This window comes from Lepisosteus platostomus, chromosome 16, assembly GCF_059453375.1.
Source record: "Lepisosteus platostomus isolate fLepPlt1 chromosome 16, fLepPlt1.hap1, whole genome shotgun sequence".
In the NCBI taxonomy this organism is placed as follows: Eukaryota; Metazoa; Chordata; class Actinopteri; order Semionotiformes; family Lepisosteidae; genus Lepisosteus; species Lepisosteus platostomus.
Genome location: NC_142626.1, coordinates 790,475 through 804,413, shown reverse-complemented (window position 1 = coordinate 804,413; position 13,939 = coordinate 790,475). Strand labels below are relative to the sequence as shown.

The 13,939-nt window shown below is 57.8% G+C and overlaps 2 protein-coding genes across 7 annotated transcripts in view; one reads left to right on the top strand and one right to left on the bottom strand.

Annotated features, from left to right (window-relative positions):
* The window catches only part of epdl1 (ependymin-like 1), a 7,959-nt gene extending 5,568 nt beyond the window's left edge, over positions 1-2,391 (bottom strand). The window contains exons 1-3 of the mRNA XM_088608807.1: positions 2,318-2,391; positions 1,998-2,091; positions 1,717-1,786 (exon numbers count right to left, since the gene is read on the bottom strand). The gene's annotated coding sequence lies outside the window, so the exon portion shown is untranslated. The remainder of the gene's footprint in view (positions 1-1,716; positions 1,787-1,997; positions 2,092-2,317) is intronic.
* A 401-nt stretch (positions 2,392-2,792) lies between these two features.
* On the top strand, positions 2,793-13,919 carry syvn1 (synovial apoptosis inhibitor 1, synoviolin). 6 transcript variants are annotated; one of them, XM_088608753.1, is made up of 18 exons: positions 2,795-3,182; positions 4,742-4,883; positions 5,701-5,793; positions 6,005-6,157; positions 6,294-6,342; positions 7,837-7,940; positions 8,519-8,645; positions 8,782-8,881; positions 9,246-9,311; positions 9,730-9,846; positions 9,955-10,112; positions 10,264-10,422; positions 10,519-10,656; positions 10,765-10,951; positions 12,183-12,289; positions 12,439-12,631; positions 12,755-12,767; positions 12,839-13,919. In XM_088608753.1, exons 2-16 carry the CDS (start codon positions 4,752-4,754, stop codon positions 12,600-12,602), a joined length of 1,854 nt encoding a protein of 617 aa, XP_088464879.1. In that variant the 5' UTR covers positions 2,795-3,182; positions 4,742-4,751; the 3' UTR covers positions 12,603-12,631; positions 12,755-12,767; positions 12,839-13,919. The 6 variants fall into 6 exon arrangements, 4 of the variants coding, with proteins under 4 accessions (XP_088464880.1, XP_088464879.1, XP_088464877.1 ...); XM_088608751.1 differs by having other exon boundaries at positions 12,755-13,919; XR_015927595.1 differs by having other exon boundaries at positions 2,797-3,182; positions 12,439-12,809; positions 12,880-13,919.
* Positions 13,920-13,939: the final 20 nt, after the last annotated feature.

The following is a 13,939-nucleotide window of genomic DNA, read 5'->3' as shown; positions in this document are numbered from 1 at the left end:
TTTTTCATTTTTTTGTTACTTTCTACTGGATATCAGTGTTTTATGGTCCAGTTGTTTCAGCACATTTGTGAAACCTCACCTGACTGACACTATATTAGTAAGGAGTTTCTGGACAGGGTGTCCAGTAAGAGCCTGGACCCCAGGGGTGTCTGTACAGCGTGTCCAGTAAGAGCCTGTACCCCAGGGGTGTCTGTACAGTGTGACCAGTAAGAGCCTGTACCCCAGGGGTGTCTGTACAGCGTGTCCAGTAAGAGTCTGTACCCCAGGGGTGTCTGTACAGTGTTTCCAGTAAGATACTGTACCCCAGGGGTGTCTGTACCCCAGGGGTGTCTGTACCGAGTGTCCAGTAAGAGTCTGTACCCCAGGGATGTCTGTACAGCGTGTCCAGTAAGAGCCTGTACCCCAGGGGTGTCTGTACAGTATGTCCAGTAAGAGTCTGTACCCCAGGGGTGTCTGTACAGCATGTCCAGTAAGAGCCTGTACCCCAGGGGTGTCTGTACAGTGTGTCCAGTAAGAGTCCGTACCCCAGGGGTGTCTGTACAGTGTTTCCAGTAAGAGTCCGTACCCCAGGGATGTCTGTACAGCGTGTCCAGTAAGAGCCTGTACCCCAGGGGTGTCTGTACAGCGTGTCCAGTAAGAGTCCGTACCCCAGGGGTGTCTGTACAGTGTTTCCAGTAAGAGTCCGTACCCCAGGGATGTCTGTACAGCGTGTCCAGTAAGAGCCTGTACCCCAGGGGTGTCTGTACAGCGTGTCCAGTAAGAGTCCGTACCCCAGGGGTGTCTGTACAGTGTGTCCAGTAAGAGTCTGTATCCCAGGGGTGTCTGTACAGTGTGTCCAGTTAGAGTCTGTACCCCAGGGGTGTCTGTACAGTGTGTCCAGTAAGAGTCTGTACCCCAGGGGTGTCTGTACAGAGTGTCCAGTAAGAGCCCGTACCCCAGGGGTGTCTGTACAGCATGTCCAGTAAGAGCCTGTACCCCAGGGGTGTCTGTACAGCGTGTCCAGTAAGAGTCCGTACCCCAGGGGTGTCTGTACAGTGTTTCCAGTAAGAGTCCGTACCCCAGGGATGTCTGTACAGCGTGTCCAGTAAGAGCCTGTACCCCAGGGGTGTCTGTACAGCGTGTCCAGTAAGAGTCCGTACCCCAGGGGTGTCTGTACAGTGTGTCCAGTAAGAGTCTGTATCCCAGGGGTGTCTGTACAGTGTGTCCAGTTAGAGTCTGTACCCCAGGGGTGTCTGTACAGTGTGTCCAGTAAGAGTCCGTACCCCAGGGGTGTCTGTACAGAGTGTCCAGTAAGAGTCCGTACCCCAGGGGTGTCTGTACAGTGTGTCCAGTAAGAGTCCGTACCCCAGGGGTGTCTGTACAGCGTGTCCAGTAAGAGCCTGTACCCCAGCATGTCTGTACAGTGTGTCCAGTAAGAGCCTGGACCCCAGGGGTGTCTGTACAGCATGTCCAGTAAGAGCCTGTACCCCAGCATGTCTGTACAGTGTGTCCAGTAACAATCTTTGCTTATTTGTCAAATGTTTCAGAAGAACTAGCAGGTCAACATGTTTGTTGAAGAAGGATTGTTTCCGCCTCCCAGCAGGGCATCAGCTCTGTTGACGGTAAACGGTATTTTCAAAGAAGAGATAAGGGGAAAAAAAGAGATACAAATCCACAGTTTGTATTAATGTATTTATAGGATTAAAACGGTTTCGAGCCGCTTCCCGTACAACTCACCCTTCTGTTCTTCGGTTTTTACCCTCAGTGTCGCTACACAGTCATCACACGTGGCGGCGCTGTCTGTCCGCTTGTTAAAACAGAAATTAAAACGTCCGCATGACGATTAAAAGAGCGACACGTGATTGGTCCGCGTCAGCAGACTGGAAAAAACATTTCCGTGGAATTCAAATTTGATTGGTTGATGTTTGTGCATTTGCCAGGAGGTGATTGGTTTGCAGTTTCACTACACGCCACGCCCGTTGGCCCATTCAGAAGAGTGACGCCGGTTACCGTAACACCTTGGTAGAAGCGCATCTTTCGATTCTAATGGCTCTTTCCTGACTGAAATTTGAATTTGTAGAGACCTTTGGTCTGAAGATGACTTCAGCGTGCCTGGAAAATTAGAAGCGTCTCTTGTCATGGTTGCACGGAGCGGTTTTGAGGTGCGGGGTCTTTTTTTCTAGCCTGCAGCTCCACTGTCTTGTGTTTTGAAAAACCGTTAACTCGGATCGGGTGCTCTCGATCGTCTCATTTATCGTCATTATTTATTTCATTGAGCTAGCTTTAACAGACTGCACATAGTACATTATAGAGAGAACACGAGTCCTCGCATTATCACCTGAACACAATGCAAGGGTCATCAGTTATTGGAAGCGCTAGTTCTCTTGAAGTGTTAAGCGCATCCTTGTGATATTCGTGTTATGCGCGTTTGTTATGATCTCTATGGTAACTACAGTCCCCTTTCAGTCCAATCACAGCCCGACACGGACTCGGGGATCCGGTCAACGGGAAGGTATTTTGAGGGGGGGGGGGTGTATTGGGGTTGTGAGTTAATTATTAAGTGTTTATAAACATCAGATCAGTAAAATGTGAACTCACCCAGTGTTAAAAAAAGAGTTTGAGACATTTTCCATTGCATTGACGCTGAAGATGAAAAAAAGCAGAAATTAATAATTTGAACTGGGCGGTTGGTACAGTCCGGCGGTCGTGCCGAGGGTTGGAGATTATATTTTAAACTGAAATGGGGGGGGGGGGGGGTGCAGAATATTTACATGTTTGATTTCCATATTCTCTTCCAAGGTCTCTCAACCTCGCAGGGGTGAGGGATCACTGGGTGTCTTCCGGCGCTGTAGAATGTATTGAACCCGGGCTGCATGAACCACGGTCGCGGCAGAGCGACTCCTCGGTGCTCCCCCTGCCCGAGCAGATGGTCGGGTCCGAGCCGGAAGTGAGGTGTCCCTCCTGCTCAAGGAGGATCTGTGGAAAATAAACACGCAGCTGCGAGACGGAGTTGTTCGAGACGCGCGGAAGGAGCGGGTGATAATCCACGGGAGAGGCCAGCTGGGGACGTGAAACGTTACGGGAACGCTTGTGGACCCGTTTTGCGCGCCGGTCTTGCCCGAACAGAGCCCACACCGACTGGGAGCGCCCGAAGAGGCCGGGGGAGGACTGCATTCCGCCGGCGTGACAGAGAGAGAGAGTCGGTAAGTGTACACCCCCACCCCCCCGTCCACACACACACACACCGGGTCTAATAGACACGACGCGATACGGGACAGGACCGGTGCCCGTGCGTCACCGACACTCACTGTAAAACTCAAAACAGAGACAGGATTCCGGCAGGAGACCTGTGTTCGTATGGCAGAGCAGAGTCTCCAACTCGGGCTTCCCCAGTTACTGGGCTTGTGTGTGGAACTCGGTCCCTGGTGCTGGAGGCTGGACACGTGTTAACTTCACTTAAGACACGGAGCGGATCAGACTGCTGCGCACTGGGAGTCTGACTGACACCACTGTCACACCTGGAGCGGATCAGACTGCTGCACACTGGGAGTCTGACAGCACTGTCACACCTGGAGCGGATCAGACTGCTGCACACTGGGAGTCTGACTGACAGCACTGTCACACCTGGAGCGGATCAGACTGCTGCGCACTGGGAGTCTGACAGCACTTTCACACCTGGAGCGGATCAGACTGCTGCACACTGGGAGTCTGACAGCACTGTCACACCTGGAGCGGATCAGACTGCTGCACACTGGGAGTCTGACTGACAGCACTGTCACACCTGGAGAGGATCAGACTGCTGCGCACTGGGAGTCTGACAGCACTGTCACACCTGGAGCGGATCAGACTGCTGCGCACTGGGAGTCTGACAGCACTTTCACACCTGGAGCGGATCAGACTGCTGCGCACTGGGAGTCTGACAGCACTTTCACACCTGGAGCGGATCAGACTGCTGCGCACTGGGAGTCTGACAGCACTTTCACACCTGGAGCGGATCAGACTGCTGCGCACTGGGAGTCTGACAGCACTGTCACACCTGGAGCGGATCAGACTGCTGTGCACTGGGAGTCTGACAGCACTGTCACACCTGGAGCGGATCAGACTGCTGTGCACTGGGAGTCTGACTGACAGCACTGTCACACCTGGAGCGGATCAGACTGCTGTGCACTGGGAGTCTGACTGACAGCACTGTCACACCTGGAGCGGATCAGACTGCTGCGCACTGGGAGTCTGACAGCACTGTCACACCTGGAGCGGATCAGACTGCTGCGCACTGGGAGTCTGACTGACAGCACTGTCACACCTGGAGCGGATCAGACTGCTGCGCACTGGGAGTCTGACTGACAGCACTGTCACACCTGGAGCGGATCAGACTGCTGCGCACTGGGAGTCTGACAGCACTGTCACACCTGGAGCGGATCAGACTGCTGCGCACTGGGAGTCTGACAGCACTGTCACACCTGGAGCGGATCAGACTGCTGCTGCACACTGGGAGTCTGACAGCACTGTCACACCTGGAGCGGATCAGACTCTTGTGCACTGGGAGTCTGACAGCACTGTCACACCTGGAGCGGATCAGACTCTTGTGCACTGGGAGGACAGCTGGTCTGGTGGGTCAGGTCCAGTTTTACCAGAGACTCTGCAGGTGTAGGTGCTGGAGCTCCCTGACCCGTCCTCAGCGGTGTGGCTGTGCAGAGTGTTTTTGGAGCAGCCTGCCTGCTCTGGTTTTCTGGTTGACCCTAACCCCTCCCTCCTCTCTCAGTGTGGCAGCGATGGTGCGGGCAGCGATGGTGACGGCCATCAGTGTGGCGCTCACGGCGGCGGTGGTGGCCAACGCCTACTACCTCAAACACCAGTTCTACCCCACGGTGGTCTACCTCACCAAGTCCAGCCCCAGCATGGCTGTGAGTACCTGCGACAGACGCGCTCCCTCCCTCTCCCTCCCCTGTCTCCTCTCTCAAAGAATTACACTGATAAATTACATTGAAGCAGATACATATCATTGGACATTCATAAAACATTTGAGACATGGGCTCACTGTTCATCAGGTGATCACACAGTGTATTATTATTATTGAGAGACAGGCTCACTGTTCCTCAGGCTGAGACAGGAGATCACACACTGTATTATTATTATTGAGAGACAGGCTCACTGTTCCTCAGGCTGGGACAGGAGATCACACTGTATTATTATTATTGAGAGACAGGCTCACTGTCTGTTCCTCAGGCTGAGACAGGAGATCACACACTGTATTATTATTATTGAGAGACAGGCTCACTGTTCCTCAGGCTGGGACAGGAGATCACACACTGTATTATTATTATTGCGAGACAGGCTCGCTGTCTGTTCCTCAGGCTGGGACAGGAGGTCACACACTGTATTATTATTATTGAGAGACAGGCTCACTGTCTGTTCCTCAGGCTGGGACAGGAGCTCACACACTGTATTATTATTATTGAGAGACAGGCTCACTGTTCCTCAGGCTGGGACAGGAGGTCACACACTGTATTATTATTATTGAGGGACAGGCTCGCTGTCTGTTCCTCAGGCTGGGACAGGAGATCACACACTGTATTATTATTATTGAGAGACAGGCTCACAGTCTGTTCCTCAGGCTGGGACAGGAGCTCACAGACTGGGCTACAGCTCTTTTGAGTTTCCCCCTCAGTAGGAGTGGAAGTTGTTCTGAGTCTCTCCTCTCTCCTCTCTCCTCTCTCTCAGGTGTTGTACATCCAGGCCTTCGTGCTGGTGTTCCTGTTGGGGAAGTTCATGCGCAAGGTCTTCTTCGGACAGCTGCGCGCTGCAGAGATGGAGGTGTGTGTTGCGAGTGCTCGTGTCACTGCGTTCCTGCAGCGTGGCAGTGTCTCTCTCTCAGCGCCTGACTGAGTGCTCCTGGTAGGCAGTGTCAGAGACCTGCCGGTCAGTGGGTCAGTCGGTCAGTGTCTCTCTCTCAGCACCTGATCAAGCGCTCCTGGTAGGCAGTGTCGGAATCCTGCAGGTCAGTCGGTCAGTCTCTCTCTTTCAGCACCTGATCGAGCGCTCCTGGTACGCCGTGACGGAGACCTGCCTGGCCTTCACAGTCTTCAGGGATGACTTCTCTCCACGATTCGTCGCCCTCTTCACCCTCCTCCTCTTCCTCAAGTGCTTCCACTGGCTGGCCGAGGACCGGGTGGACTTCGTGAGTGGGGGATGGGGATGGACTTGGGGAGTCGGGATGGACTTGGGGAGTCGGGGGGGACAGTGGGGGGTCAGGGAGGAGAAGGGAGCAGTGTGTCTGCTGGCTGAATCTTGAGTCTCACTCCTCTTCCTCACAGATGGAGCGAAGCCCCAACATCTCCTGGCTCTTCCACTTCAGAGTGCTGTGTGAGTGTCTGCCGCAGTGTCACACACACACTCTCGTACCGCCACACTCTTGCCTGGTAACACGCTCGCTGACGCTCTGGTGAGCTCGCTGACACGCACTCGTGCACGCTGACGCTCTGGTGAGCTCGCTGACACACACTCGTGCACGCTGACGCTCTGGTGAGCTCGCTGACACACACACAGGTCTAGTGACACGTACGCTGACGCTCTGGTGAGCTCGCTGACACACACTCGTGCACGCTGACGCTCTGGTGAGCTCGCTGACACACACACAGGTCTAGTGACACGCTTGCCGACGCTCTGGTGAGCTCGCTGACACACACTCGTGCTCGCTGACGCTCTGGTGAGCTTGCTGACACACACACAGGTCTAGTGACACGTACGCTGACGCTCTGGTGAGCTCGCGGACACGCACTCGGGTACGCTGACGCTCTGGTGAGCTCGCGGACACGCACTCGTGTACGCTGACGCTCTGGTGAGCTCGCGGACACGCACACAGGTCTAGTGACACGTACGCTGATGCTCTGGTGAGCTCGCCGACACGCACACAGGTCTAGTGACACGCTCGCTGACGCTCTGGTGAGCTCGCCGACACGCACACAGGTCTAGTGACACGCTCGCTGACGCTCTGGTGAGCTCGCTGACACGCACAAACTTCTAGTGACACGTACGCTGACGCTCTGGTGAGCTCGCCGACACGCGCACAGGTCTAGTGACACGTACGCTGACGCTCTGGTGAGCTCGCCGACACGCACACAGGTCTAGTGACACGCTCGCTGACGCTCTGGTGAGCTCGCTGACACGCACAAACTTCTAGTGACACGTACGCTGACGCTCTGGTGAGCTCGCCGACACGCGCACAGGTCTAGTGACACGTACGCTGATGCTCTGGTGAGCTCGCCGACACGCACACAGGTCTAGTGACGCGCATGCTGACTCTCTGGTGAGCTCGCTGACACGCACACGTGCACGCAGGCCCGGTTCCGCACTGAGCCCACTGCCGCCTGCCCCAGGGAGGAGACAGCTGCTCCTGGTCACGTCTGGGTGAGCTCCTCACCGCTCCGTGAGCAGGTGCTTAAATCGCCAGTGGGGCCGTTTCCTTTAACTAGTGATCCATTGCACTGACACTCCTGGTGCAGGACCTTCCTCGTTAATAAGAAGCTGGGGAAGTGGCTTGTAAGAGGTAATACGTATTGCTGAACACCGTGACTCTACCCACACTCTGCGTAGATCAGTGCAGCGCCTTCTTACAATCATTCACCCCCAACGTCTCGCTCGTCTCGAGCGAATCCCTCCCACAAGTCCCCGCTAGCTGTGGCGGATCGCTGCTCGGAAATACAGCTGGGGTCGAGCGTCGCTGCCGTCTGTTGTGAACCCGCGCTCACTGTGCGTTGCGTTGTGGTGAGGTCTGTGTGTGCTCTTGAAGCTCCTCCGGCCCTGCTTCCATAATCCCCCTGTCTATCTGTCTGTCCGTCTCCCCTCCGTCTCTCTCAGCTCTGATGGTGCTGCTGGGAATTCTGGACTTCCTGTTTGTGAGCCACGCCTGTCACAGCATCATCACCCGGGGGGCCTCGGTCCAGCTGGTGTTTGGGTTCGAGGTGAGTTCCCTGCCTCTCTGTCTCGCCTCGCCTCGTCTCTCACGAGCTCTCTCTGCCCCCCTGCCTCGCCTCTTCCCTCACGAGGCCTCCCTGCCCACCTGCCTCGCCTCTGCCCTCACGAGCTCTCCCTGCCCACCTGCCTCGCCTCTGCCCTCACGAGCTCCCCCTGCCTCGCCTCTGCCCTCACGAGCTCTCCCTGCCTCTCTGCGTTTCCCTCACGAGCTCTCCCTGCCCACCTGCCTCGCCTCTGCCCTCACGAGCTCCCCCTGCCTCGCCTCTGCCCTCACGAGCTCCCCCTGCCTCGCCTCTGCCCTCACGAGCTCCCCCTGCCTCGCCTCTGCCCTCACGAGCTCCCCCTGCCTCTCTGCGTTTCCCTCACGAGCTCTCCCTGCCTCCCTGCCTCGCCTCTGCCCTCACGAGCTCCCCCTGCCTCGCCTCTGCCCTCACAAGCTCTCTCTGTCTCCCTGCCTCGCCTCTGCCCTCACGAGCTCCCCCTGCCTCGCCTCTGCCCTCACGAGCTCTCTCTGCCTCCCTGCCTCGCCTCTGCCCTCACGAGCTCTCCCCCTGCCTCTCCTCAGTACGCGATCCTGCTGACCATGGTGCTGACCACCTTCATCAAGTACGCCCTCCACACCGCCGACCTGCAGAGCGAGAACCCGTGGGACAACAAGGCCGTCTACATGCTGTACACCGAACTCTTCACGGGTGAGGCTCGGGCCGCGGGTCCGGGGAGCGGGCGGCTCGTGTCCGTCCTCCTCCGCCGCCCCCCCGCTGTCCCGGGAGTGCGGTTCCCGGAGGTCCGCGGGGCCCGTCTGACCGTGTCCCTCTCCCCTGTGTCCAGGCTTCATCAAGGTGCTGCTGTACATGGCCTTCATGACCATCATGATCAAGGTGCACACGTTCCCCCTCTTCGCCATCCGCCCCATGTACTTGGCCATGAGGTCAGTGTCCCGGTCCGGAATCGCTCTCCTCCTCCTCCTCCTCTCCCTCCCCCCCCCTCCCGCGGGTCGTGGCCCCTGTCCAGCCTGTGTGGGGAGGGAGGTGTTCCTCACCCTGGCTTCTCTCCGATAGCGGCTTGAGCAACAGGGCTGGGCAGCTTGTTCCAGTCTCCCACCTCTCTTAGTGTAGAGTAGCTCCTCCTGTGCCTGGCGTGATCCGAGTATCGCACCCGAGACAGGCCTGGGAATCGGCTGGATCCCGACTCCCAGCTCTCCTTTCCTGTGTGCTTGTGCCCGGCCCCCTGCCCTTCTTCCCAGTTGGCTCCGCGGTGACGCCTGTGCCCTCTCTCCCCCCCCCCCCCCGCAGGCAGTTCAAGAAAGCCGTGACGGACGCCATCATGTCTCGACGGGCCATCCGCAACATGAACACGCTGTGAGTGCTGCAGCTGCGCCCGCCGACACACAGAGCCTGCAGGGCGGAGCCGGTACTGAGCACTCACTGTGCCCTCTCCTCCCTCCCTCTCTCCCCTCCTCTTTCTCCCTCTTCACCTCTCTCCCCTCCTCTTTCTCCCTCTCTCCCCCCTCTCCTCCACCTCTCTGTACCTCTCCCTCCTCTTTCTCTCTCTCCCTCACCTCCTCCTCCTCTTTCTCCCTCTCTCCCCCCTCTCCTCCACCTCTCTGTACCTCTCCCTCCTCTTTCCCTCTCTCCTTCACCTCTCTCCTCCTCCTGTTTCTCCCTCTCCCTCCCTCTCTGTACCTCTCTCTCCCCCCTCTCCTCCACCTCTCTGTATCTCTCTCTCCCCCTCTCCTTCTCCTCTCTCTCCCTCTCTCCCTCCTCCTCTCTCTCGCAGTTACCCTGACGCGACCCCAGAGGAGCTGCAGGCCACAGACAATGTCTGTATCATCTGCCGGGAGGAGATGGTCACTGGAGCCAAGAGGCTCCCCTGCAACCACATCTTCCACTCCAGGTACGGAGCCGCCCGCTCTCTCTGTCCTTCCCGCGTTCCCGGTCACGTCTCGCCCCCCCCCCCCCCCGTCCGTGCGCGTCCCGTGTTAACGGCCCCCCTCTCCCTCAGCTGCCTGCGCTCCTGGTTCCAGCGGCAGCAGACCTGCCCCACCTGCCGCATGGACGTCCTGCGGGCCTCGCTGCCCAATCAGACGCCGGCCCCGCCCCCGGCCCAGCCCCCGGCCCCGCCCCCCGCGGCCAATCCGGCGGGCGTGGCGCCCGGCAACGGTGAGTCCCCGCCCACCCGGGAAACGATCCAAGAGGCACCTGTTAAAAAGGGGTCTTGTGTTAAATTTCAACCGCTGTGCAGTGGGGGTCTGAGCCGCGGTTTCCCCTTCCTGTCTGCCGGTGTAACGGTGAACTCCTTCCCCCTCCGCAGTGCCTCCCGGGATGATGCCTCCCTTCCCTCCGGCCATGTTCCCATTCTGGGGGCCGTTCCCAGCGGCGCCCCCCCCCGCGGGGCCCCCCCAGGCCACACCGGCCCCGCCGGAGCACCCCCAGCCCAGCGCCGCGGCCGCGGACACGACGCAGGGAGCGGGTGAGCGGCGCGCGCCGGGGCCTGGCCGACAGACTGACCGGCGGGCTGGCCGGGGCCGGCTCGATCCGCTGACCCCCTCTCTCTCTCTCTGTCCAGGGGCTCCGGACACTGGCCGCCCAGCCCAGCCTGGGGCTGAAGCCCTGCCCGCGGGCGCCATCCCAGGGTTCCCCTTTTCCCTCCCGCCACCCTTCCCATCAGCCCCCTGGCTGGGCATGCCGCCGCCCCCGCCCTTCGGTGAGTGAGTCGCCGGACCGGCGACGTGTCCGGCGCTAGGGGTCAGTTAGTCCCGTGTTTGTGCTGCAGGGAGTTGTAACCTCGTTAACCTCCTCCCCCCCCCCCCAGGGCTGTCCCCCCCGCCGGCGCCCCCCGCAGGGTTCTCGGGGCTCAGCGAGGAGGAGCTGGCGGAGATGGAGCAGGAGGGCAGGAGGGGGCTGGAGGCCCGGCTGCAGTGCCTGCAGAACATCCACACGCTGCTGGACGCCGCTATGTTGCAGATCAACCAGTACCTGACCGTGCTGGCCACTGTCAGGTAACCGCACACACTGCTGGCCACTGTCAGGTAACCGCACACACTGCTGGCCACTGTCAGGTAACCGCACACACTGCTGGCCACTGTCAGGTAACCCCACACACTGCTGGCCACTGTCAGGTAACCCCACACACTGCTGGCCACTGTCAGGTAACTACACACACCTTACACCCCACACACACTATACATTATACACTACGCACATGCACTGCTGGCCACTGTCAGGTAACTACACACACTGCATGCACCACACACACTATACACTACACACACCCGCACACACACACACACACACACACACTGCTGGCCACTGTCAGGTAACCCCACACACTGCTGGCCACTGTCAGGTAACCCCACACACTGCTGGCCACTGTCAGGTAACCCCACACACTGCTGGCCACTGTCAGGTAACACCCACACACTGCTGGCCACTGTCAGGTAACACCCACACACTGCTGGCCACTGTCAGGTAACCCCACACACTGCTGGCCACTGTCAGGTAATCGCACACACTGCTGGCCACTGTCAGGTAACACCCACACACTGCTGGCCACTGTCAGGTAACACCCACACACTGCTGGCCACTGTCAGGTAACACCCACACACTGCTGGCCACTGTCAGGTAACCGCACACACTGCTGGCCACTGTCAGGTAACCGCACACACTGCTGGCCACTGTCAGGTAACCGCACACACTGCTGGCCACTGTCAGGTAACCGCACACACTGCTGGCCACTGTCAGGTAACCGCACACACTGCTGGCCACTGTCAGGTAACACCCACACACTGCTGGCCACTGTCAGGTAACCGCACACACTGCTGGCCACTGTCAGGTAACTACACACACCTTACACCCCACACACTGCTGGCCACTGTCAGGTAACTACACACACCTTGCACCCCACACACTGCTGGCCACTGTCAGGTAACTACACACACCTTACACCCCACACACACTATACATTATACACTACGCACATGCACTGCTGGCCACTGTCAGGTAACTACACACACTGCATGCACCACACACACTATACACTACACACACCCGCACACACACACACACACGCTGGAATTCGACAGCGCCGCCACACTGTGAATAACCGCACCCTGTTGGTTTCAATTTCTCGGCTGATGTTGGTGACGCTCGGCTGATGAGGAATGTACATGATAGACCCGTATCCGTCTACCTAGAAGAAACAAACTTGCCTCTCTTCCATCCCCCCCCCAGCCCCCCCAGGCCTGCTCCCACCAGCAGCGCCCCGGCTGAGACCGCGAGCTCGCAGGTGGCGCCCCCCTCAGGCCCGGAAGAGAGCACCAGCCAGAGTGCAGAGAGCGGTAAGTGGTGCCGAGGGCCACCACCAGGGGGAGCTGCGGCGCAGGCGTGGGTGGGCGTGGAGGTTCGGGGTTTCCGGGTCGGGACGGTCGTTTCGGAAAAGGGGAAGGCCTGTTCCCGCACTTGTCCAACCCCGCTCTCTCCGCCCCAGGTGAGCCTCTGGAAGGTGCAGTGGGGTTCTCCGTCCCAGAGTCCATCTCTCCGGGAGAGCCGGACGACCCCAGGGAAGGGGAGGAGGACGGGGAGCCGGACGCCGCCGAACTGCGGCGGAGACGCCTGCGCAAGCTGGAGACAGCGCCCCCTGCTGACCACTGATGGGCCACGAGCGCTTGGACACACAGTGTGCACTGTACCCTGGCTACACACACTGTTACACACACAGTGTACACTGTACCCAGGCTAGACACACTGTAAATCACACAGTGTGCACTGCACCCTGGCTACACACACTGCTTCACACACAGTGTACACTGTACCCTGGCTACACACACTGCTACACACACAGTGTGCACTGGACACACTGCTACACACACAGTGTACACTGTACCCAGGCTACACACACTGCTACACACACAGTGTACACTGTACCCAGGCTACACACACTGCTACACACACAGTGTACACTCTACCCTGGCTACACACACTGTAAAACACACAGTGTACACTACCCTGGCTACACACACTGTAAAACACACAGTGTACACTACCCTGGCTACACACACTGTTAAACACACAGTGTGCACTGGACACACTGCTACACACACAGTGTACACTGTACCCAGGCTAGACACACTGCTACACACACAGTGTACACTGTACCCAGGCTACACACACTCCTCACACATAGTGTACACTGTACCCAGGCTACACACACAGTGTACACTGTATCCAGGCTCCACACACTGTTACACACACAGTGTACACTGTATCCAGGCTCCACACACTGCCACACGCACAGTGTACACTGTACCTAGGCTACACACACTGCTACACACACAGTGTACACTGTACCCAGGATACACACACTGCTATACTGGGACACTGCTCAGCGACACACACCCACGTGTAGTGCGGCATTTGTCCATGGCACAGAAACCGCCTGCGCGCGATGATGTGAAAAGACCAGGTCCCGTTTCCCAGCAGCCTGATCCGCTCCACGTTTTACCAGCTCTCAGAGGTCCCTGGACAAACACAACACTGGGTGAAGACACAGGCTGGCTCAGGCACAGCTGCACAGGGAGAGATTTTAAATTCTACAGTGTTTCATTTCCCCTGCTGCACTGGTACACAGAGTCCTGTGTCTCGGGAGGGACAAAATTCCTAAATGGAGCAGACTGCTGAGGAAAGGGATCCCAGCTGCCATCGGGGTAATCTTGTCCCTCCTGTATCTGCGCACTGTGCTGCCGCGGGGGAGGGTCATGCATATAACAGGCTTGTCTTTTTCTTCTTTTTGTATTTTTTTTTTCTCTGTTGGGTTATTAATCTCTGCGAAGGGGAAGGGAGGGGGGGGGCAGGCTCTGTTCAGACTACAGCAGTGGAGTGTGGAGGGTTAATTTAATTTGTACATACTGTATAAAGAGTTTTATGAGGATGATCTGTACAGACTGCAGAATAAACCTGTTCTTCAGAGGAGCAGACTGTCCGCGTCTCTG